This window comes from Pituophis catenifer, unplaced genomic scaffold (genome assembly GCF_029215685.1).
Source record: "Pituophis catenifer annectens isolate HBS135680 unplaced genomic scaffold, rPitCat1.0.hap2 SCAF_50, whole genome shotgun sequence".
Taxonomy (NCBI): domain Eukaryota; kingdom Metazoa; phylum Chordata; class Lepidosauria; order Squamata; family Colubridae; genus Pituophis; species Pituophis catenifer.
This window is the reverse complement of record NW_027256930.1, coordinates 191,970-217,516: the sequence shown is the minus strand read 5'-3', so window position 1 is coordinate 217,516 and position 25,547 is coordinate 191,970. Positions and strand designations below refer to the sequence as shown.

The 25,547-nt window shown below is 43.4% G+C and overlaps 1 protein-coding gene across 1 annotated transcript in view; it reads left to right on the top strand.

The window, feature by feature from the left end:
• Window positions 1–1,330: 1,330 nt before the first annotated feature.
• Window positions 1,331–25,547, top strand: part of ATP11C (ATPase phospholipid transporting 11C) — a 52,141-nt gene continuing 27,924 nt past the window's right edge. The window contains exons 1-16 of the mRNA XM_070956528.1: window positions 1,331–1,381; window positions 7,213–7,332; window positions 8,779–8,868; window positions 10,810–10,890; window positions 11,850–11,957; window positions 12,936–13,064; window positions 15,862–15,965; window positions 16,161–16,211; window positions 17,057–17,121; window positions 17,665–17,746; window positions 18,911–19,061; window positions 19,169–19,366; window positions 20,421–20,561; window positions 22,077–22,234; window positions 24,326–24,397; window positions 24,744–24,817. Coding sequence (XP_070812629.1) covers window positions 1,331–1,381; window positions 7,213–7,332; window positions 8,779–8,868; window positions 10,810–10,890; window positions 11,850–11,957; window positions 12,936–13,064; window positions 15,862–15,965; window positions 16,161–16,211; window positions 17,057–17,121; window positions 17,665–17,746; window positions 18,911–19,061; window positions 19,169–19,366; window positions 20,421–20,561; window positions 22,077–22,234; window positions 24,326–24,397; window positions 24,744–24,817 — 1,675 coding nt within the window. The remainder of the gene's footprint in view (window positions 1,382–7,212; window positions 7,333–8,778; window positions 8,869–10,809; window positions 10,891–11,849; window positions 11,958–12,935; window positions 13,065–15,861; window positions 15,966–16,160; window positions 16,212–17,056; window positions 17,122–17,664; window positions 17,747–18,910; window positions 19,062–19,168; window positions 19,367–20,420; window positions 20,562–22,076; window positions 22,235–24,325; window positions 24,398–24,743; window positions 24,818–25,547) is intronic.

The window sequence follows — 25,547 nt, the reverse complement described above, 5'->3', positions numbered from 1 at the left end:
AGATTTCGTCTTAAAAGTTGCCAAGAAACTTTGGTCTAGGACAGGGGTCTCCAACCTTGGCCACTTTAAGAGTTGTGGACTTCAACTCCCAGAGTTCCTCAGCCGAGGAATTCTGGGAGTTGAAGTCCACAACTCTTAAAGTGGCCAAGGTTGGAGACCCCTAGTTTAGGAAATCCTTATATTAACGTGTTAGAATTGATGGTAGTATTGAGTTTAAACCAGAAATATTTTGGTTGGGGATCTTGCCTGAAACTTATAACAAAGAAAATATATATATATTCATGCATTAACAGTAGCTAGAATTGTATTTGCACAATGTTGGAAAAGTGAAGAGATTCCTACTGAAGAGAAGGTGATTAGGAAAATATTAGAATGTGCAGAAATGAAGAGACTAACACTAGCAATTAAAGAGAAAGAACAAACCGATTATTATGTGATATGGGAAGCATTTTACCAACCGTTAGAGAATAAAAAAGGAGATTGGAAATAAAGGAAGAAGACAATAAGAAGAATAGAAAATGCATTAAGATAGAGATAAGAATAAAATGGCAATTGATAACACGAGTATGATGAGAATAACCAAGTTTAATGTTGTTATTGTATTTTTATGGCACAGATCAATGCTTTCATTCCTTGGGTGGACTGTGCTAGTTACGGTGCTATAGCGTTTGTTGCAGGGAGAAACGGGGTTGGACTAGAAGACCTCCAAGGTCCCTTCCAACTCTGTTATTCCATTCTATTCTATTGGCCCGTGATAAATGAATTTGCAGATCATACTGCAACTTGAAATGTGAAATTTTGATTCTGCATAACCAAGACATATTAAATAATTGATTTACGTTGATTCATTCCCAACAGATCCTTTTTAATGTGGCTTACTACTGTTTAACTTCAAACAGCTAATGGCAGCCTGGATAGATTTCACAAGACAGCTGTGTGTTTAACATCTGGCACACAACTGATTGTTGAAATGCAACCTTTGGGGGAGAAATTATGCCCAAAGAGATGCCTTTAAGGTTGTTCGTAGTGCGAGTTTTTATTCCTTTACTAGGTTTCCTGACTGTCCTGCTCTGTTGGGTTTACTTACTAGCAAAAATAGGATTGTAGCTTTAAAACACAACCTGGTTTACTCTAACTCCTCCTCCTGGAAGGGGTGTTTGTTTAAATTGAATGCCTTCCACCCTAGAATAATCTGATTTTTTTTTTGGGAAAGCCTGTTTGCCTTTTTTTGCTCTTGGTGAGGGGGGGGGTCAATAAATCCATTTTAGATCTTCGCACTCTTTTTTTCTCTCTCTCTCTTGTGAAAAATATTTGGCTGTCTTGCGAGAAAATGGAATTTTCTTTAACCCCAGATGTGGTTTTGAGAGCTTGGCCAAAGTTGGTAAGTTTGTTTTAGGGCTATTTTTTTTCGGTCTCCTTCTGGATTTGGCTTCAGCGGGATCTGGCAAAAAAGATTTAAGTTTTTATAAGCAAAGGAGGGGGGTGAAGATTTAAATTTTATAAGGCGTCCAGACTCACCTATCTGCAAGTTGAGTGGCTAAAAATAAATTTGTTGATGTAAATAAAAGAAAGTTCTACCTCTTGTTGTTTATATCCAAAGGAAATTTCCAGGCAAACACAAATACAAAAAGCAGCTAAACCAGAATGCTTGAAGTATTTTTCCCCCCGTTGAGTAAAAAGGAGCTTTTTAAAAGAATTGCAAATGGGTTACTTGCCCTATCTATCTATCTATCTATCTATCTATCTATCTATCTATCTATCTATCTATCTATCTCTATCTACCTACCTACCTACCTATTTCTTTTAATGAGGGACTAATTGAAATCTCGGCATTAGTTAAGCAATCTTTTAAATGAGATTTCCTCTTCTTTCTCTTCATTCTGTCAAATTGGTTTCCTTTTCAATTCTCGTGTGATGCGTTTAAAAATTATTTGGGAATGAACCACTTGGAATAAGCTACTTTTTTGTTCTGATTAGAGTTTCTTGAGTCCTGAAGTTCTGCCAGTAACAATAGATCTTTATATTATGCAAACGGTATTGCCAGTAAATCAGACTTCCTTTGAGGGCAAAGGGTACTCTTAAGTAGGAAAAAGACGTTTTCTGTGTTTGTTGTTTCCCCTCTCTCTCAAGTTTATTTTTAAGAATTAATTTAATGCAAAAAAAATAAATAAGATGTTTTGCTTCAGATAATATTTTCAAGAGTCAAAATAAATATGCTGGGTCTGTAAATCCACGCGAAGCGGATAGGAGAAAGAAAATCATGTGCTTCAGTAGTGGGTTTCAAATTTTTTTACTACTGGTTCTGTCGGCGTGGCTTGGTGGGCGTGGCAGGGGAAGGTGACTGCAAAATCCCCATTCCCACCCCACTCTAGGGGAAGGTGACTGCAAAATCCCCATTTCCTCCCGATCAGCTGGGACTTGGAGGCAGAGAATAGATGGGGGTGGGGCCAGTCACAATTTTTACTACCGGTTCTCCGAACTACTCAAAATTTCCGCTATCGGTTCTCCAGATTTGGCCCGAACCTGCTGAAACCCACCTCTGATGTGCTCACTTCATTGTCTATTTTAATTGGAAGAGATTTCTGGTTTTGATTCTTTCAAGGGATGTTTTTCAAACAAAAATATCCTTTTTCCCCCTTCCTAAATAGCCTATTTTTCCCCCCTCTACCTCCTCAAGTAACTTAGTTGTAGTTTTATGGGAGTGATTTCAGTTTGCCTTGTTTTTCATTTTGGACTTTTGTTTACAATCACAGTACATGGAATTAAAGGTAGAGGTGTTTTGCATACAGATGTGCACCCTGTGGGGGGTATCAAAAATTTACAGATGTGGTTTCCTGTGTACAGATCTGTCCCTATTTCTTTTAGGAGACTGCACATTCATTTGCTTTGTATACAGATGTGCATACAGCTGTGTCTCTGGGTCTTGTTTAAAAATACAGATGCCGTTTCCTTATGCAGATGTGTATACAGACGCGCCGTGTGCCTCGTTTAAAAATTACAGATGTGGTTTCCTGTATACAGATGTGAATACAGATGTGTCCTTGTGTCTTTTTTAAAAAAATACAGATGCAGTTTCATATGGACATTTCCAGATTTTCGCCCCCCCCTCATTCTGGATGCTGGAATTCCATAGCCAACTGCCAGTCCTGGGGCTTGCCTGTTGTCATGGAAACACCTTCCCAGGGACAGCATCTCCCACTTTTTTGCTAGTGCTGGACCACCTTTGTGGGCCTTGAGTACCCCAGCCTGGGGGTTCCCCCATTGCTGTTCTAGAACTTTCCATGGACCCCAAACCGCCAGATACGGTGGGCGCTGAGATCAAAGTCGTTGACCTTGTTTTTAACAAGCATTGTTTCTGTTGTGTGTTGTATATAAGCCGCCTTTCCACCTTTTGGGGATTTGAAAGGCGGATGACAATAATTAGGGTGGGATAGATGAATTAAATGGCGTGTGAGTTGGGACAAAGGGATGGGTTGATGCGTTGGCCGTGGGGGGAATTTGCTAGTCCTAACGTAAGATGGGCTATGTAGTTCCCTAGGGTGTTTCATATTGTGGTTTTGTATGCTCTTGGTCATGCTGCTGTGGCTTATGGGAATTGGGGCCCAAAATTTTGGGTCTACTTCTCTTTGTGAAATGGAGAAGAGAACTATCTGATCTCATTTTACATTTGTGTCATATTCGTCAGCGATCACCTTCATCATCTTAACTGTAATTCTGATAAAGACCTTTGGAATATAATAAATCAGAGATGGAGTTTATGTCTCTTACTAAACTTAGGTTTGTGTCTTTGGGTTTACTGACCGTCACAAATTCCTGGATTCAGACCTAACACTGAGCCTTAAATCATGGCTTAAATTGTGTTAGATACCTTCAGCAAGCTACACAGAAACCAAGCAGACTACGGTTTGGCTTAGTAAGTAGCTCAGATCCTACCTGTGTCAGGTGCAACCCATTGATTTGAAGCTTAGCTTTGGACAAACTGTGATTAAAGCAAGCCAGGGGTAGCAGTGTGTGTGAATCTTAAGTTTGGAGTTCAGGCAGATTGCTGCCCTCGATTTTATGGTTTTTGAGCACCCAGCATCCTGGTGGGTGGGTGGATGGATGGATAGATAGGGGAAAGGGAAAGGGAAAGGGAGAGAGAGAGGGAGAGGGAGAGGGAGAGGGAGAGGGAGAGGGAAAGGGGAAAGAAAAGAAAAAGGAAAAAGGGAAGGGAAGGGAAGGGAAGGGAAGGGAAGGGAAGGGAAGGGAAGGGAAGGAAAGAAGGAGGAAAGAAAGGGAAGGGAAGGGAAGGGAAGGAAAGGAAGAGAGAGAGAGAAAGAGAGGAAGAGAAAGAGAAAGAGAAAGAGAGAGGAAGTGAAAGAGAGAGAAAAAGGAAGGAAGGAATGGAGGGAGGGAGAAAAAGAGAGAGAGAGAGAAAGAAAAAGAAAGAAAAGAGAGAGGAAGGAAGGAAAGGAAAAAACGAAAGAAAGAGAGAAAGAGATGGATACACTAAAATACAGTTTCTATTCTAGAGACGAACATGGACAAACTGGAAATCTAGGGGGCAGGGTGTGCTTCTATCCCACATGGAAATATCTTGGAAGGGTCTTCCAAGATTTTAATCTTCACACAGTTTTTTTTAAAAAAAAGGCTGGGGTGGAAGGAACAAGAATGTCCACTGACACAACCATGAGGAAATCTGGCCGCACATCACACAAAATGTCAACAACCCATCTTCCAATTCAGGATACCCTGGAGAGTTTTTAGCCTGATGACTTTCCTTCCACTTTCCCGGCAACCCGGCTATAATTTTACTTCCACGAATCCTTCGCCCACCAAAGCCAAAAGAGGAAGGACATATTCTTCATTTTTTTTTTTTTATGTTTCGTTTTGTTTTGTTTTTTGGGTTCCGATCAGCTTTTTCCAGAGAAGTGTTTGAGGGCGTATGTTTAAGTCATTTAAAAAAAAATAATATTCTGGAGCTTTAGCCAATCTGAAACCAGAGAGACTATCTAGGTCATAGGCGAGAAGAAGAAAAAAAAGTTACTGCAAAGTTTTATCTGAGTCCTTTTCCGTTTTCCATTATGGACTGGATAAAGATGGACTGTGAATCAGCAACAGTACGTTGATCTCTCTCTCTCTCTCTCTCTCTCTCTCTCTCTCTCTCTCTCTCTCTCTCTCTCGCTCTCTCTCTCTCTCTCTCCCTCCCTCCCTCCCTCCCTCCCTCCCTCCCTCCCTCCCTCCCTCTCTTCCTCCCTCCCCCTTCTTTCCTGGCATTTTAAAACCACGTGGAAACTTTTCCGCAACTAGGAAAGTTTGAATCTCTGAAACCAAACTTGATTCTGGGAGCAATTTCTGAGCTCTACAGGGTGAGGTTCCTTCAAATCCATCTGCATTCTCTAGAACGTGCCTTGATGGCTCTATGGTAGGGGCCTGTGGCAGAAGAAAAACGGAGGGTTTTTTTGGAAGGGGAACTTCTTCAGTTCAAAAAGGGTTTTGCACCGAGGAACTTCTGCAGAACGTAACTAGAGTGCCTCCAGAATGGTAGAAGGCTTCTGGTGAAGAAGGTTCTTGGCGTATATGCCAGCGAAGATGGGTTGGTGAAGATGCTTCTGATGTACAGCAGATATTGTCATGGGATTGGAGTCTGTTGTGTTGGTGGTAGAGTTGGGTCTTCTGGGCAGCCTTGTTAGGATTCAGGCAGGCTTCAATGTGGATTTCCATTTGATCTAGAAAAGTCCAGAATTGTCCAATTTGTTCCTTCAGATCTGCTGTGGTGGTATTATGAGAAGTAAAATGGATGCTCTCCTGATCTGTTAAATCTGACGTCTTCAGAAATGGGTGGTTTATCAAATGAACTAAACCAGTTAAAACTAGTTATGTCATCCAGTTGAACAAGACTGGTCGGTCCCCATAATGTTTGTGTTGTTTTCTTGACGACAATGTAGTGGTGGAAAGGTGGAAGCCTTTGCTTCCAGATTGTTCTCTTGAATTTCCATCTAGCATCTAAACAGGAGGGACAAGAATGAAGAGGGCCAATCTTTTTTCCCACTGAATGTTTTCCAGATCAGCGGAAATGCATAATTCAATTTTCAGAGATTGGGGAATTCTAATGACACTGCCTCTTTCATGTTGTTACCTCTGTTGTTCAGAAGCGCTGTGGGAAAATTTATTTTTTTTATTTTTTTTGTATTTTCAAAACTTACTGTCCCAATTCTTTGTTTGATGTTATTCTTTGCCTGCCCTGTGGATTCTAGTTGGATGGAAAGGCAGGATACACATTTCTTTTAAAAAAAAATAATACCACGTTTCCCTGAAAATAAGACCCCGCCTTATATTTTTCTGAACCCTGAAATAAGCACTTGGCCTTATTTTCGGGGAGGTCTTATTATTTGAGGGCGCGTGGAGCAAGACGGGGTTCCTCTTGCCGTCTTACCTGATTTCCAGCTCTTTCTCCCTAACCCTAACCAGAGGAAATGGCGGGGACCACCTGTACATGCGTTTAGATATTTTGGGAGGAGGGCTTATTTTCGCGAATGCACTCAAAAGCCTGATTGGGCTAATTATCAGGGGATGTCTTATTTTTGGGGAAACAGGGTAATAATAACGAGTGGGATGACTCAGTTAGAATTTAAAACACGGGAGAAAAACACCATCAATATTTGGCACGAGGTTTTCTGCTGTTGAGGAAAACTGTCATTACTACCTATCGCACAAATGTTGCATAACGGGAAAAACGGCATAATTTTTGCATAATAAGAGAGACCGGAATCGTCGGATTGCTAGAAAATTCTAGACGCTGCTTTAAAAGAATTTAAAAAAATAATAATTAGAATTATCGCTGTTTGTGGGGGCTATTCTGCCGGATATCTCGAGATATCCGGAGAATCTGCTTTTCCTCAGATGGAAGAACGATTGGACTTTTTCCCAGAAATCAATGTGAATGGCCTGTTCACAGCTGCCACTTGAACCAGATGATTTCCAACGTGATATCCTGCCAGTGCATTGACGTGGTTGTCCATTCTTGGTCTAAATCTTAGCTGAAAAATGTGGGATTGGTGCTCTCCACACAATATGACCGCACCAGTTGGAGAAAGCTGACTTTATTGATTGGCAAGGAACCTTCACGCATAAATCTGCATGTGTAGAAGGCCAAATGCCAAGAACATTAACACACACAAAAATATGCATCGTTGACAACTTCCTTGTTTTGTTTTTTTTCTTGTTTTATAGTTTGCTGGGGAAGAAAAGCGTGTTGGGACTCGGACTGTAGTGGTTGGCCACCACTTAATTCCTCATATTGAAGCTTATGTGCCCCAAAAGTTCTGCTCCAATCAAATTGTCTCCTCCAAGGTATGGATTGATGGAACTTCATTGGATGGATCCCTCTGCGCCATGACCAGCTTGACAGTGATCCATGCAGAGCCTCCTTAGATCAAGATTAGAAGGTCCTTCCACAACTGGTTGCCTTCTAGAGGTTTCCAGGTGTATAGACCATGCTGGTTGGGAATGATGGAGGCTGTAGTCCGATTTAAGATATGGGAACGGATCTTAGGTCTTCACACTTGTTGGTTTTACAATTCCAGTATCAAAGAGTTTAGAGCAAGGTTATCCAACCTTGGCAACTTTAAGGCTTGTGGACTTCAACTCAACGCAGCCTTAACCAGCCATTCCTCATCATGGCTGGCTGAGGAATTCTGGGAGTTGAAGTCCAGAGGTCTTAAAGTTGCCAAGATTGGACACCTCTGCTTTAGAGTCTATTAGCATACCTAATCCCATGGTGTTTTTTTTTAAAATATTTTAATCCCAGTCCATACAAAATCTGGAATTGCATAATATGCTAAATATGATTTGTTTAACACAAGCTAAAGAATAATTCATATGAGCGATGAATATCTCCTCTTTCTACTGAATGGTTGAGACTAAGCTAGCTGCATTCAGACAACATGTTGGCCTCTAAACAGCCAGATTAAATTTTGGCTGAACCCAACTATAGAACTGAGATAGAATCCAGAGTTCCCAAAAGCCTGCAAAGTTTTCCAATTCAGAAAAGGACCATCTTGGACAATCTTGATTTCCATAGTCTGTAGAAACCTGTTTTTTTTTTTTTCCAATCTTTTTTTAGGCTAGTTTTCAAGTGTAACTCCGTTGACTTTTAATTTTATTTCAGGAAAGGTTAAATCTAGCAAGTGTATTTGTATATATATCCATTTGTGCGTTTAATAAACATCGGGTTGGTTAATTTTCTTCCAAACTTTATATACCATGAAGTATTTTATTGAGTTACTTTTCCGTTTTAATCCGGCACTTCTTTAGAATTGTCTTTTTTAGGAAGCTGAGGTTAAAAATCTATAAACAAATCCAATAGTTCAACCCATCACACTTCCTGATTTCCTTTTGGGCCAAAATTTTGGTTTCGATCATTTTTTTTCCTTTTTTGGTAACGACACATGTAATTATATCGGGATTAGGGGAGCTTGAATACAATTTTGCAGCATGTGAAATTCATAATTAAATATTAAACTTAGAGCATATACATTCGTTAAGGTCCGCCTTCCAGTTTTTTACTTTTTCAAAGTCATTTTGAAAACGGTATTTGTTCCCTGATGGGCTGGAAGCAGACTAAACGGAATTCAGAGAATTGATGGATACATTCTCAAAATGAAAATAATGCTTTAAAAAGAGTTTTTTAAAAAAAACAACCTTGCATATCTGGAGCTCAGCAAATCAGGAAGAGTCCTATAAAATCTGCCCTTTGGTGGTATTAAGATGGATCTCATTTTGTTTTCTGCCTTGCAGTACACAGTCTGGAATTTTCTTCCCAAGAATCTGTTCGAACAGTTCCGAAGAATTGCCAATTTCTACTTTCTTGTCATCTTCCTTGTCCAGGTAAGACAAATGTCAGTCCAATCTCTTCTTGCTGCACCCCAAAGAAAAGAAATAGAACATATTTCTTCATATGTTGCCATGATACCACCTGGCGTATTCCCCAATGCCTAAAAGCTTTGAAACAGGCGAAGGAACCTTACGTAACTTGAGATAAATCAAAATTGCCATCAGCCATGGGTGTGGCTTTCCTGTGTTTTTAGTGACAGGTAGCTTAGTCTAAAATTAATTAACCAGTTGTAGAGAACCATGCCAGAAGAGACGCGTGGCCACGCGTGGAGATTTGCATAATCTTTCTGTAAACTATTTGATTTTGGATCAATCCTCTGGCATAAGCATGTTGGGGCAGATTAAGTGCTTAGGGCAAATCATTGAGAAATGATGTTCCAAAATGAAAACTGGGGGCCGAAAAGGATGTTTTGACTCTAGATCAGGGATGTCAAACTCGATTTCATTGAGGGCCCCCTCAGGATTGTGTTTGACCTGTGGGGGCATGGATGGGGTATCAGCGTTCCAGAACAACCCAACTCCAAATAAAAAACTACGAGACAAGCGTCATCTCAAATCCTTCATTTATTGGAATAGGTAAACTGGCACATCTGGGAAAACCCGAATCTGAGAGTTCCGAGTTTTCCCTCAATAAATCAAAACCCCAAATCCAGCCCCCGTACCAGTGGTGAAATGTAAAATTTGTTACTACCGGTTCTGTGGGAGTGGCTTGGGGGGGGTAATGTGACTGGGTGGGTGTGGCCAACTTTTTCTTTTTTACTTTTAAAAGCATTTTTTCTACAACCTTAACAGGTTGCAGAAAAAAAAATGCTTTTAAAAGCCTCTGCAGATCAGGCAACTCAGCTGGAATCGCCAGAGGCTTTTAAAGGCATTTTTTTTTTCTACAACCTCTTCGGCCGAAGAGGTTGTAGAAAAAATGCTTTTAAAAGCCTCTGATGATCCCAGCTGAGCCGCGTGATCATCAGAGCCTTTTTTTTTTTTTACTTTTAAAAGCATTTTTTCGTCCGAAGAGGTTTTTACTTTTTTTAAAAGTAAAAAAAAAACAGCCTCTGATGATCGCGCGGCTCAGCTGGGCATGGAGGGGTGTCGGCAGGGATTTTTGCTACCGGTTCTCTGAACCACCTGCCGCTATCGTTACCGGATTGGGCGATCCGGTCCGAACCGGGAGCATTTCACCCCTGCCCTGTACCTATCAGTGCATCACATGGCCTAATCACCATCCATCCCCTCTTGAGGCCCCACTGCAACCACTCCTCCTCCAGATGCAGGAACACCCTGACTTTGACCGAAAAGAAGAATGCTATTATGTCTAACAAAACTCTCTATCAAATCCCCCCCCCTCCTACTTTCCCAAGCACCGGAAGGTGGCAGCGTGGAAGCTTCCGAGGTTAATATGGCTTCCAAAGCTGACGTGGGTAGGCGTGGACGGGGTGGGCATGGCCAGCTCGATGTCACTCACCGAAGCTCTTTTTTGGCTGCGCACAGCCTCTTCAAGCTCCGTTTTCACTGGCAGAGGGCTGCAGGAGGCCGTCGCGGCCTAAAACAGTGCCCTGGAGGGCCGTGCACAGTCCTCCCGAGCAACATTTTCGCTGGCAGAGGCACTTCGCTGTTTCTATGGCGGCCCCGCGAGCCAGATCTAAGCACCCCATAGGCCAGATGCGGCCTTCAGGCCTTGAGTTTGACACCTCTGCTCTAGCTGATCTGGAACAGGTGCTTCCCAAGATGCCTTCAAGTGGCAGACTCTTCCGCAAGATCACTCTGGAAGACCGTCCCAAATTCCACCAAATAAGAACACACTAACATGCTTGGAAAAGCTCTTTTGACTTTGGATCACCTCTTCCCTTGTTGGCTTCCATCAGCTGGCGCCCAATTTAGGAGGAATAGCTGTTGCCTTTAAAAGGGTCAATTCTGTAGCTTTTCTGCATCTCTGCTTAGGTGATCGTGGACACACCGACCAGCCCAGTGACAAGCGGACTTCCTCTCTTCTTTGTGATTACGATTACAGCTGTTAAACAGGTATTTCTGGCTCCTTATCCCAGCAAACAGAGAACTGTTTCTATCAGGGGGTGGGATTTTTTTTAATTTGATTTGTATGCCGCCCTTCTCCGGAGACTCAGGGCGGCTTACAGTGCTTTAAGCAATAGCCTTCATTCTTTTGTATATTTTTATACAAAGTCAGCTTATTGACCCCCACAAACTGGGTCCTCATTTCACCTACCTTAGAAAGGATGGAAGGCTGAGTCAACCTTGAGCCTTGGCGAGATTCGAACCAGCAGAAATTGCAGGCAGCTGTGTTAATAACAGGGTGCACTAAACCCTTGTACTATCAAGGCTCTTGAAAAAATTTCAACAACCAGTTCACTGCCTGGTTGCTGGGTGGGCGTGGCCATGGGTGCGTGGCCTACTCAGCCTCCTGCACCACAGCAGGGGGTGCATTTTCACCCTCCCCAGACTCTGGAGGCTTTCCTGGAGCCTCTGAGAGGGCGAAAATGGCCTTCTCCTGGCCCCAGAGGCCCTCCAGAGGACAGAAACGGGCCTGTTTCCAGACTTCCAGTACTTCTGATAGACCCATTTTTCATCCTCCCAGAGCCTCCGCGCACGCCCTGCACTTACCTGGCATCCAAAATGGGCCATGTGGAGACTCCTAGGAGGGGCAGGGAGGGGCGGGTGGGTCAGCCAGTCCTTGGAACAACCAGTTCGGCGAACCAGATTAAAATTAACATCCGGCTCGCCCGAACTGGTCCGAACCAGCTGAATCCCACCTCTGGTTTCTATCCACCTCTTCTGAACCCACTTTCTTGATATTCTAAGTTTATCTCGCTACAGCTGGGAGCTCTTCTAGCTAGGGAGAAAGGGATTGGCATCTGGAAGGCCGTTTTTAAAACAAGTGGAGCCCATGTCTTCTGTCCCTTCCGTTCTGGGATTGGATTTTTCCAGCTTTCTGGTCTGTGTATTCCTCCCCCTTGTTTCTTCAGGGATATGAGGACTGGCTGCGGCACCGAGCGGACAAGGAAGTCAACAAAAGTGTAGTCTTTGTGATTGAAAATGGAGAAAGTGTGAAGAAGGAGTGTGACAAGATCAAGGTAACAGGAGTGGGGGACAGGTTTCTCCTCAGTTCTGAAGAATAATACTGTTTTAAGATGCGTGGACTTCAGTTCCCAGAGATTCCTTGCCAAAGCAATTCTGGGAGTTGAAGTCCACACACCCTCAAGTTGCCAAGGTTAAGATAGATAAACAGGCAGACGAACCATTTGGATGGATGGATGGATGGATGGATGGATGGATGGATGGATGGATGGATGGGTGGGTGGGTGGGTGGGTGGGTGGATGGATGGATAGATGGGTGGATGGAAGATAGATAGATAGATAGATAGATAGATAGATAGATAGATAGATAGATAGATATGGATGGATGGATGGATGTTTTGAGAATTTCTTTTTTTTTAAAATAATTTTATTAACGATAAACAAACATACATATACAAACATACACACATAAAAACAAACTATACATAAACAAACTGTACACTAAAATCAAGTCATGCAACTTGAGCTTTGTGAATAGAGCTACATCAGTAATTTGTATATCCATCTATCTATCTATCTATCTATCTATCTATCTATCTATCTATCTATCTATCTATTCTTCCTTTTATAACGGTATTTATGTAATGATATTAATTTTGGTTCCTCATTTTTGTGTCCTTGAGTGGTATTCCCTTATTTCGTCTTCTTTTTCTCTAACCAATCGTACCATTTTTGCCAAATCCAATAGTAATCTGAGTCTTCTTTTTCTTGAATTTCTTTGTTTTGAGAATTTCAGAGAGAGAGAGAGAGAGAGACAGATGGATGGATGGATGGATGTTTTGAGAATTTCAGAGAGAGAGGGGGGATGGATGAATGGATGGATGGACGATATATAGAGATAGATAGATAGATAGATAGATAGATAGATAGATAGATAGATAGATAGATAGATAGATAGAGACAGACTGATTGACAGAGAGACTGATGAACAGACTGTTTTTACAAAAATTACAACTCCCTGTTTCGGCTTTGAGGTTGGCGACATAGTAGAAGTGCCAGCAGATGAAACTTTTCCCTGCGATCTAATTTTACTGGCCTCAAGTAACAAGGAAGGTACCTGCTACGTCACGACTGCCAGTCTAGATGGAGAATCAAATCACAAGGTAAGAGGACAAGTCAACCTACCTTTGCAGTTTTCTTGGCAAGAGATCTAGATGTGTCTTCTTCTAGAACCCAGAGTTTTTAAACTGGTGCCTTAACTGCTACATCCATCCTTTCCCACACGCAGTTGATTATTCTATCCAGAATGAACACCTGAATAAGCTTCTCTTATGTTGACTTCCAATGAATTTGCTTCCTGCAGGTATCTTAGAAAACAAAACAGATCAAAAAATGCAGAAAATGCTTTTAAAAAAAATAGTGTGTGTGTTTTTTTAAATAAAATAGGCCTTTCCATCACAGGTGTAATTTTAGTTGGGTAGGGCCTTTGGGCTCTACCCTAGCTTGTAATAGAAGTTTCTTTCCTCAAATGCGATTTATCATTTCGCACTTTTCGGGCGAGAGAAATGTGTCTCGTTCCACCGAAAAGGAGGAAAATTTTCAAAATAATGAGCTTGGCGAGAGTTTTGTTTATGAAGATGGATCACCGGCTAGAGGTCTTGCCGACAGAACTGATTTATAACTCCTGAGCAGTTTCTGGAAATAGGATCTCCTACACACATATACACACACACAAACACACAAAAGAGGAACTTTTAAATTCTGTGTTTAGCCTCTTAAAAGACGCTTCCTGATAACTGCAGGATGCGAAACCTTCTTCTTTTCCAACATTACTCTCTGAAATCTCAGAGTAATGTTGACAGTCCTGATCATCTCAGTTAGCAAGGCAATTCAGTTCTGAAATGAGTTGGACTCCCAGATGTAGAGTCAGAATGAAAGATGGTGTAAGCCTCTTGATTTAGCTCGGAGGATCGTCCATACGAAGTTGAGGCGAGCTTTGAGGGAAGAGGTGGTGCCGGTAGACGACATTTTATCACTTTATGAAGAGAGGAGAGTTTTGCAAAATGGTCGACATGGAGAAGCTTGTCTAAAATGGCCGCTGTGGTGAGGGCAGAGCCAGTCACCAAATAGTCAGAAGCAAAGCGGGAAGTTGTTCCCGGTATACCTGATATCAGCCTTGTGAGATGAACTAATTCCACTTTATTGTAAGGTTGCAGTAACAGAATCTGGCAAATCTGAAGCCCCTCCTCTGTCTTTACAACCCAAGAAAGTAGGAAGGCCTCCTTGTGAGGTGTTTGCCATGCTCCATTACTTCTGTGGGTTCAGCTGCCTCTTATTTGATCATGGTCTACTCTGTGGCTCTTCCCTCTGTCCCCCAAGGTCGTTCTCACAAACCACTCAACCCTCCAATCCACCTGGAGGACCTTGGTTTTCTCTTCTGGGCATCCTTCCAAGCAGATCAGTGAGGTCCACCAGATACTTAGGAGACAGGTTGAACTCGGAGGCATTCTTGGAAATAAAAGTGATACTAGAAGCTGGGACTTGCTTTCCCCTATCATTTTTCGTAGTTCCTTTGTTCCTGTAAATACCTAAAAGTCGGAGTGGAACTGAGCATCTAATGAACAGCCAAGAAGTTTGACATTAATCACGGAATGGTTTGATTCCCACCATAAAGTTTGTTCACTCATTGCTGCATAAAATTAACGCCTGCATTTCTTGGGTGGATCATTAAAAATCGTCTCCTCTGACACACGAACATAAAATACATAATTTCTGAACAGAGTATTGACCGAGTCAAAATTTCATACAGCTTATTTTCTCCATATTTACTATATTTACTCCAATTTCTGCCAATATTCTACTTTCCCCCTTTTATCTATATTTTTTATAGAATATATAATTGATGTTACCATCCGTCCTCACCTCCTTATCTTTACCTATCACAATTTTTTAACCTATTGAAACCCTTTACTTTAAGTACAGTCATTCAAACATTTAATTTTTCACAATTATTTCTTTAGTATCAACTTTTCCCAAAGATGGACCAAATTTTCCCTATCTTACTATACTTTATCCATTATTTTATCCTTTTAAACATATATTTCTTTATATTTGTTTACATCATCTTTATCTAAAAATTAATCATTTTACCATTAACTTTCTTAACAGCCTACAAGAATCCAAAGAATAAATAATCGTAATCTTACTAGGGTTGGCAGAAAGCCCAGAAGCAATTTGCAGGAAACGGATAAGAGAACTAAGATCAGGACGCGAAGGAGAGTGAACTAAGTTGTTCCCTGCAAATTGCCTCAGTTGTCATCCTTCCTTAAATAGGCTAAGGGAGTGGCCAATTAGCCCCAAGCCTTACTCTCGAGGAGACCTCCTCCTGAGGAGCCACTCCTGCCTTTGGGCAGCTCTGCGCGCCCGTGCATCGAGAAGAGGCTCCTCCTCTTCTTCCTCTTCACTTATGGGAGCTTCTGGAGGTTCTGAAGGCCCTGGCTGAATCCCTGCCTCTGGCACCACATCTTCTCCAGCCTCCTCACTGTCCGACTCGAGCGCCAGCTGCACAGGCTGCTGGCGCAGCACCACACCAGCCTCCTCACTGTCAGAATCAGCTACAATCTGCACAGGCCGCTGATGAACCACAACATAATCAAGTTTTTCTTTAGCTTTATATCTTCCTGCACCTCCGTTTCTGTCTCTCTCTTTTTTCCTTTTTTAGGTCTTTTTTTTCTCCCCGATTATTAGTCGATGTTAGTTTTTATGTCCACATTTTTGTAAAAAAAATAAAATAAATAAAATTCAGTAAAATTGTTATGCAGCTCGAAGTAGCTTATGGGGATGACAAGATAGGAGTGAATCCCATGGTTCGAATTACAGATGTGAAATTCGCAGGAGTTGTTTGGCTGCTGCTGGTTCTTCAGGGTTTTTTTTTTGTGTGTGTGTCTTTTGCTTTTCTAGACTCACTATGCCGTGAACGATACAGCCAAGATGAATACGGTTGAAGCCATGAATCGTTTGGTTGCCACTGTTGAATGCGAACAGCCCCAGCCAGACTTGTACAGGTGAACTTTGACGTGGAGTCTTTCTCATTTTGCGGAGAAACCAACAGCTTGATAGTCTTTTATTTCTTTCCCAAGCCTGCTTCTCCACTCTTCCTCGCTTCCTTCCTTCTAAATTTAAATGGCTGTAACTCCCATACGAAAACGAGCCCTTGGCAGTACTCTTATCAACATCCTCCTCTATGCATGTCCCAACAGGTTTGTGGGCAGGATTAACATCTACACGGATGAACCGGAACCATTAGCCAGGTGGGTTCCTTCGCTTCACCGATTGGCATTTAACCTCTTGTAACGAATCAGCTGTAGTGGAGTATGGGAATGATCTTGAAGAAGGTACAGTACGTGTGGCAAAGGGAGGGGAAACAAGGACCTGAATCTGGGAAAACAGGAAGGTGAGGAAGAAACTCAAGAAGGCTTCACCTTGATTCTCTTTGGTATAAGTGCAACATCGTTGGGATTACAATAGTGTGTTATTTTAGCCTATATCCCTAAAGTTCTAAAACAGTGATGGCTAACCTTTTTGCCATCGCATGCCAAAAGTGGGGGGGAACATGGGGGAGGGTCGCATGCATGTGTCCACACCCATAATTCAATACCTTCCCACCCCTCCCCGCGCATGCATGTGCGACCCTCCCCCACGCTCCCCCTGCTTTTGGCACGTGATAGCAAAAAGGTTACCAGAGAAAAAGGGAGAAAAGAAAATAGTGGGAAAGTTAAGGGAAGGAGAGGAGAAAGGAAAAGTGTAGCTCAAAGGGAAAAAAGAAAGAAAAGGCATGGATTTCTGACTTCCTTCGGTGCAGTAGAATAATAGCATCAAACCTCAACTTCTTTACTTTTACATAGCAATGTAAACTAGCTATTTCTATAACAACAAACCTATCCAATCGGTAAATTTTCTTTTTTTTTTTCTTACACCTCAAGCACAAAATCCAGAAGTGGTTTCCAACTTAAAAGTAATTGTGTGGTGTGTTTTTTTCCACTGTAATCCAAGCAGTCCGTTTAACCATCTCTGCTAACTCCGCCCATTTTTGCACGCATTCATCCAGTTGCTTCTCTTCTTACCAATGTTCTGACCCTCCCTTTTTCGTTTTTAGGCCGTTGGGTCCCGAGAACCTTTTGCTGAAAGGAGCAAAATTGAAAAACACACCAAAGATTTATGGTGAGCAAAGGCGCTTTCTTGTTTCTCTTTCCCATCCATTGGTTTTTTTCTTGTAAATCGCATCTGGGATTTACTTTGGAGTAGGCATGGAGTAAGGGAGACGTGGTGGCTCACTGGCTAAGATGCTGAACTTGTCGATTAAAAGGTCGGCAGTTCAACGGTTCGAATCCCTAGTGCCTCCGTGTAACGGGGTGAGCTCCCGTGTCTTGTCCCAGCTTCTGCCAACCTAGCGGTTCGAAAGCATGTAAAAAAAATGCAAGTAGAAAAATAGGGACCACCTTTGGTGGGAAGGGAACAGCGTTCTGTGCGCCTTTGGCGTTGAGTCATGCCGGCCACATGACCACGGAGATGTCTTCGGACAGTGCTGGCTCTTCGGCTTAGAAACGGAGATGAGCATTGCCCCCTAGAGTCAGGAACGACTAGCACATATGTACAAGGGGAACATTTACCATTACCTTTTTAGACATGTAGAAGATAGATCTGGTGCCTAACCACATTTCTGCTGCTTCTTCATTGTTAAGGAGTTTCTCTCTTGCTTTTCAGGAGTTGCTGTATATACTGGGATGGAAACCAAGATGGCATTGAATTACCAAGGGAAGACTCAGAAACGCTCTGCGGTTGAGAAGTAAGCTGGAGGGCTTACATCTTCCCCCACTCTTCGTCTTTATAAACATTTGTTTAAAGCAAAACAAAAGAGATGTTTCTTTGGGTCTGGTTTGTGTACAAAACATTGTGGTGTCTTCTATGCTCTCTTCAGACCTTCAGGAGGGGATTAATATTTGCAGATGGGATAGCGACTCAGGCTAAGGGGTCCCGTAATTCCCGAAGTTGGATCCTTTCAACCCAGGGACAATCACAGATTCCCCACCCCTGACCTTCAGAAGCAAATAAGTTCAGCTTAACGGCGGAAGTTCTGAGCTGGGAAAGCCTTTTCAGATAACCAACCGATTAAATCAGATCTTATTAATTAGTTGATTTGTTGATGGATCAATTTGTTGATGGATCATATTTCAGGGGTGAAATCCAGCAGGTTTTGACAGGTTCTGCAGAACCGGTAGCGGAAATTTTGAGTAGTTCGGAGAACAGGCAAATACCACCTCTGAGTGGCCCCAGAGTGGGGTGGGAATAGAGATTTTGCAGTATCCTTCCCCCAGGAGGGGGGAGGGAATGGAGATTTTGCAGTATCCTTCCCCTGGAGTGGAGTGGGAATGGAGATTTTGCAGTATCCTTCCCCCAGGAGTGGGGAGGGAGTGGGGATTTTGCAGTATCCTTCCCCAAGGAGTGGGGAGGGAGTGGGGATTTTGCAGTATCCTTCCCCCAGGAGTGGGGAGGGAATGGGGATTTTGCAGTATCCTTCTGGTTTTTCTTCAAAGCTTCTTAGATGAGAAGTGAAACGTCTTCAAAGAAAAGCCAGAAAGTCCATTTGCCTCTTGAAAAAGCACCTTTGGATCAGACCTAGTTATTTTAAAGTTCCTGGGCCATATTCAGCCGTTTGGCTGCATGGATTGCTTTTATTTTGAAGGCGACTGCTGTTTATTTTTTCCAATTTGTGTATGTACGTGCGTGCATGTCTACGAACCTTCACTCCGTGTTGGTTCAGCCCTCCACAACAGTCCCAGGTTCTCACGTGGCCCATTGAGGAAATTCATTGCCCATCCCTGGTTTTAGGTTTAACATCTGTCCAGCCAGTGCTTTAACATTGCCAGGAGCAACTTCTTTCGTCCCGTTGTGCATACCGTTTGTGAAATGCACGTTATCGCCCTAACTCTTGGAACATTTGACTTTCCAGGTCGATCAATATATTCCTGTTGTTCTACTTATGCCTGCTGGTGAGCAAAGCTATCATATGCACTACTTTGAAATACGTCTGGCAGAGTGTCCCATATCACGACGAACCCTGGTACAACCCCAAAACCCAAAAAGAGAGAGAAGCCTTCAAGGTAGATCGGTTGACTTGTGTTGGGTTGACGCTTGTCTACATTCAGATTTGTTCCATGCACGGGTGCCTTGACCCCTCTTCCTCGGTGTGTGTCTGTGTCCTTTTCAGCTGCTAAAGATGTTCACCGATTTCCTGTCCTTCATGGTCCTCTTCAACTTCATTATCCCGGTCTCCATGTATGTCACTGTCGAGATGCAGAAATTTCTAGGCTCCTTCTTCATTACCTGGGACAAAGAGATGTACGATGAAAATATCGAAGAAGGCGCGTTGGTGAACACCTCTGACCTCAACGAAGAACTTGGACAGGTCAGTGATGTCTCCCTGGGCCTTCCACCATCCAACAGAGGCAAATGTTGGCTGGTCTTGTTCCTCTACAGAAAATGCACGTGGGCATCTGTTATTATCAAATAATAGTGAACATAGATTGGGATTGGGCTACTAGAAGACTTCCAAGGTCCCTTCCAATTTTTATTGTTCTGTAGATTTCTTGTTACCAACCAAAAGTAATCATGGTTCTCTAATCAGATAAGGGTGAACGCTACTCTTGCAGGTGGTGTAGGTCCATCTGGTTGAACTCTTCTACTGTAGCTGCTTCTCCATAAAGAAGCTATCTTTGGAGCTTAATAAAGAGACCTTTCTCTTGGTTTTAGTCTCCAGTTTCAATTCCAATTTAAAAACAAGATTTGTGTTGTCCCTCTCTGGAACTTGTCATATCTTGAAACACAATATAAGGTAAAGGTTCCCCTTGCACATATGTGCTAGACATTCCTGACTCTAGAGGGCAGTGCTCATCTCTGTTTCAAAGCTGGAGAGCCAGCGCTGTCCGAAGACGTCTCTGTGGTCATGTGGCCGGTATGACTCAACGCCAAAGGCGCACAGAACGCTGTTCCCTTCCCACCAAAGGTGGCCCCTATTTTTCTACTTGCATTTTTTATCTGCTTTCGACCTGCTAGGTTGGCAGAAGCTGGGACAAGTCACGGGAGCTCGCCCCGTGACACGGCACTAGGGATTCGAACCGCTGAACTGCCGACCTTTCGATCGACAAGCTCAGCATTTTAGCCACTGAGCCACCACATCCCTTGAAACACAATATACGCATACAAACATTTAAAAAGAAGGAAGGGAAGACGGAAGGGGAACTGAAGATGGAACCGCTTAATTTCTTTTTTATTACTTCCCTTCCTTGCGCAAGGGTTACTGCTGACTTTGTTTTATCTTAAATGTCACTATTGGGAAGGGGGGAAAAAACCCACAGACACTGTGGCACAAAATTGTGCCTATCTAATCTGTTCTAAAATTGTGCCCCTGTTTTTTTTTTTTTAAAAAAAAAAAAGGAAACGGTCTTCTTTTTTCCTTCTAGGTTGAATATGTGTTTTCGGATAAAACGGGGACTTTAACAGAAAACACCATGGAATTCATTGAGTGCAGCATTGACGGCTACCGTTACTGCGACTCCTTTTCACAAGTGGATTCAAAGAAGTCTACAGGAAAAGCAGACAGGGTACAACATTCCCTTTCCACATTTCTAGCATTGGAGGTTGGAGAACAGAAAAGACTTCTGGGCTTCTTTTGATTTCTTAGATGCCCCCTTTTTGTGGGATTCATAGCTGCATCTGCTTGGCCTACACAGGCCAATCTGCTGGCAGCAGATTCGGACAGTGAGGAGGTTGGGGAGGAACGTGGGCCAGTCCTGGAGTCTGGGGAGGGCTCAGACGAGGGCTTTGAGTCGGAGGCAGAGAGGGGGCCAAGGCCATCTGATAGTTCTTTGCTGCCTCCGGAGTCTCCGGAGTCTGACATCAGCGAGGCAGAAGAACAGTGGGAGCCTATTCCCAGTGTGCGCATGCACAGACCTGCCAGAAGACAGGAATAATTAAGAAAACAGGGTCGACTTGGGAGTAAGGCTTGGAGATGATTGGCCCCTCCCATAAGACATAAAAGAGAAGTGAACAGGACGTGAGCTTTTGCAGGAAGCAATTAGTTCATCTGGTCGGTAAAAGCTCTGGAAAAGCTCTGTTTGACTCTGTGCTTAGTTTGGCCTTGCCCTGCATGTGGCAATTAGTTCTCTGGCAGCATTCCAAGGGAGATAAGATGGGTGTTTGTAAACACTCCCCTGAAAGACTGTTTGAGAAGCCTTTTAGACTAGGAATGACAATAATTCACAGCTATATGAATTAAGGAGGTTTGCCGGGACTAAGTTTGTGCCTTATGCTTTCTAAGGAAGCCTAGGTCAGAACAGTCTCTAGATCTCTACAAATGTTCAGGAGAACCTCTAGTCAATAAGGAAGCAGAGTGCCTCTTGTGAGGTTGAAGACCCATAGCCCTTGTAAGAAAGGCCCTGATACCTTTGGATTTATCCCTGCTTGCATTAACCCATTGACCTGGGTGAGGAGAAGGGACATTCTATCCAGTTAAAATTTAAGTTAAGCTGGTTTAATATTTTATACAGTATGGCAGGGCTAAGAATGTTGATGCCCAACTGTCCAGCTCAGTAGATCCAAGGGTGAAGGATATGATCGTGGTGACCCATCTCCCCCAGGTTTGACTTGAGGACAGAAAGATGGGACAGTTGGAGAGTTGAAAAGATGGGACAGTTGGAGCAGAACCTTCTTCAGAAGCAGTGGTGGAATTCAATTTCTTTTTACTGCCAGTTCTGTGGGCGTGGCTTGGTGGGCGTGGTGTGGCTTGGTGGGTGTGGCTTGGTGGGCATGGCAGGGGAAGGATACTGCAAAATCTCCATTCCCTCCCCACTCCAGGGGAAGGATACTGCAAAATCCCCATTCCCTCCCCACTCCTGGGGGAAGGATATTGCAAAATCCCCATTCCCTCCCCACTCCTGGAGCCAGCCAGAGGTGGCATTTGCCGGTTCACCGAACTACTCAAAATTTCCGCTACCAGTTCTTCAGAACCTGTCGGAACCTGCTGGATTTCACCCGTGTTCAGAAGCCATCTTGGACTGCAGGACCTGAAAGTCTTCCGGTTTAACATCGTTTCTTCTCTTTGTTGTCCTCCTTTTTAGAGACAAGAAGAACTGTTCCTTCGAGCGTTGTGTCTCTGCCATACGGTTCAAGTCCAGCAAAAAGACGAAGTCGATGCAGTAACATTGCAGCCCAAAACGAAACGAATCTACGTTGCAGCTTCTCCGGATGAAGTGGCTTTGCTACAGGGGGCTCAAAAGTAAGGCCATTTCCCCCCCCCCCCCACACACACACACACACTCTATTATTATTCCTCTATTATTTTCCCCTCCAGTTTCATGCAGACACTGAATGGCCAATTCCATCATCAGAGGCTGAGAATTTTGATATATTGCACGATTGACTCACCGGGACATCTGCTCCCGTAACCCCCCCCCCCAGTCTACATACCATTCTTGATTTACGACCATAATTGAGCCCAGAACTATAGACGTATGTCAACATGACTCAACAGAGCCTTGATAGTACAGTGGTTTAGTGCACCCTGTCATTAACACAGCTGCCTGCAATTTCTGCTGGTTCGAATCTCTCCAAGGCTCAAGGTTGACTCAGCCTTCCATCCTTTCTAAGGTAGGTGAAATGAGGACCCAGTTTGTGGGGGCAATAAGCTGACTTTGTATAAAATATACAAAAGGATGAAGGCTATTGCTTAACGCATTGTAAGCCGCCCTGAGTCTCCAGAGAAGGGCGGCATATAAATCAAATTTAAAAAAAACAACAACAAAAAAAAACATGGTCATTAAGTGAGTATCACACAACCACGCCCGGCTTTGCATATTTTTTTTTTGTGGCAGTCGTTTCAGAGAACACCACGGTGGTTACGCGAATTTGGTTGTTAAATGAATCCATTATATCCAATGGGTGTTTTTTGTGCCAGGAACAAAATTCAAACGGACTGCGATAAAGACGGATTTGGGTTTGATTCAAGAACTTTCTGTACAAATCTCAGTGCAAAACTTACGCAGAGCAATTCTGAACTCCCATTAACATCTGCCAGGGTGATAGGTTTCCCAAGAGAAGTGCAAGTGTAAGTCTGGCACTCAACACTGATTGTGCTTTCGGTGTGAAAAATTAAAATTATGCCTCACTTTGAAGTGGTTTCTAATGTAGGGAAGGCAGAGTCTCCTTTTTTTGACTTTTGAAATTAAAATGCAAGGACCCTCGACTTCTGAACACAGTGGGGAGCAGAACTTCAGTCACTAAACGAGGGGGGGTTGTTAAGTGAGTCGCGCCGGATTTTACAACCCTTTTCTGCTACGGTGGTTAAGCGAATCGCACCGTCGTTAAGCAAATCTGGCTTTCCCCCCTTTGACTTTTGCTTGCGGGAAGCCAGCTGGGAAAGTCCGAAACTCAGGTGACCCTAGAACAGTGATGGCTAACCTTTTTGCTGTCGTGTGCCAAAAGCAGGGGGAGCGCAGGGGGTCACGTGTCCGCGTGCCCACACCCATAATTCTATGCCCCTCCACGCATGTACACGCAACCCCCTCTGCACTCCCCCTGCTTTTGGCACGCGAAAAAGGTTACCGGTGGGCCCAATAGGCCCGTTTTTCACCCTCCCCAGGCACCAGAAGCTTTCTTGGAGCCTGGGGAGGGCGAAAACAGCCTTCCCCACCCACCCAACCCGGAGGCCAGAAACAGCTCATTTCCCGACTTCCGGTGGGCCCAGAAGGCCCGAAAACCAGCTGGCCGGCGCGCACATATGCGTTGGACCTGAGCTAGGGCAACACTCGTGTACTCACAGATATGGCTCCGTGTGCCACCGGTTCGCCATCACGGCCATAGAACACGAAACTTTCAGAAGTACTGGCCAGTTGCCAAGCCTCCCCCAAATTTTGATCAGGTGACAATGGGAACTTCGGGAGAGTTTTAAGTGCAGGGACCAGTTTTGTAAGTCGCTCTTTTCAGCACCGTTGCAAGTTTGAACGGTCGCTGAATAAGTCGAGGACTCGTGAAAATAGGATGTGAAAACTTGAAACCATCCAGCGAAAGGCAAAAGAGCCGAAGGTTTTGTAAACTTGAACTCCGTGCTCGTTGCGATGTTCCCGGCCTCCTCCGCTCCATAGCCCATGAACAACCCTACCCGAAAATCGCCTTTCTGGTCAACCTCCCTCTTCCGCGATCTTTATTTTACTTTGTTTTATTTATTTAATCCGCTGGTTTTTTTTTTTTTTTTTTGGTACCTAAAGGCTGTGCCTGCGTAATGCATGTACGTGTGTGCATGTGTGACTGTGTGTGCGTTGGTTTTTTTTTTTTTTTTCAACGCCATTCTGTCCTTTTTGTTCATTGACAGGTATGGTTTCACTTTTCTAGGACAAGAAAATAACTTCATGACGGTAGAGAATTCCCAAAAGCAAATTGAGAGGTAGGTGAGTTTGCAAGTTAGCCTCCTCCAAGGAAGCCACCTCTGATGCCTAAATAGCTTTTTAATATGGTTTCCAAGGAATGTTTCTGCAATTCTGTTCTGCAAGTAGTCTTGCTTGTATTTACACATACCTTTATGTTTTGAATTATTCCAGTTATCTCTGTGTTTTATATTTATGATTTAGCATAAATCATAAATCGGCTTCGCTGGAACTTAATGTGCGGTCCTGATTTTCTTCACGCCTGGCATTTTTCTTGTTTGAGTTTGATGGGGTTAGAATTCCTATCAGTTCCTCACCACTAAATATTCCTTCTCTTTCTTCCCTTAAAAAAAAAAAAACCCCAAGATATGAACTTCTGAATGTCCTTGATTTTGACTGTGTCCGTCGCCGGATGAGCGTTATCGTGAAGATGCCGGATGGTGAGTAGAAACCTGGGATATCCTTTGAGATAGGAGGAAGAGTGTGAACTAAGCCATGTTATCTTTCCGGGAGAAATGTTCATAGGGATGAACATTTGAAGAACGGTTGCAGGATTTGAGTATGGGTAGTCTGGAGAAGGGACGCAGTGGCTCAAAGGGACACAGTGGCTCAGTGGGTAAGACGCTGAGCTTGTTGATCGAAAGGTCAGCAGTTCAGCGGTTCGAATCCCTAATGCCGCGTAACGGGATGAGCTCCCGTTACTTGTCCCAGCTTCTGCCAACCTAGCAGTTTGAAAGCATATTAAAAAATGCAAGTAGAAAAATAGGGACCACCTTTGGTGGGAAGGTAACAGCATTCCATGTGCCTTTGGCATTGAGTCATGCCGGCCACATGACCACAGAGATGTCTTCGGGCAGCGCTGGCTCTTCGGCTTTGAAACAGAGATGAGCACCGCCCCCTAGAGTTGGGAACAACTAGCACATATGCACGAGGGGAACCTTTACCTTTACCTAGTGTGAAGAAGAGAAGGATTAGGGGTGACATGATATTCCAGTATTTGAGGGGCTGCCACAAAGAAAAGGGGAAGGGGTCAACCTCTTTTCCAACACACCAGAGGTTAGGCCAAGAAACAATGGATGGAAACTAATCAAGGAGAGAACCAACCTGGAATTAATTAAGGAGAAATTTCCCGGCGGTGAGAATAATTAATTGGAAGAATGACTTGCCTTC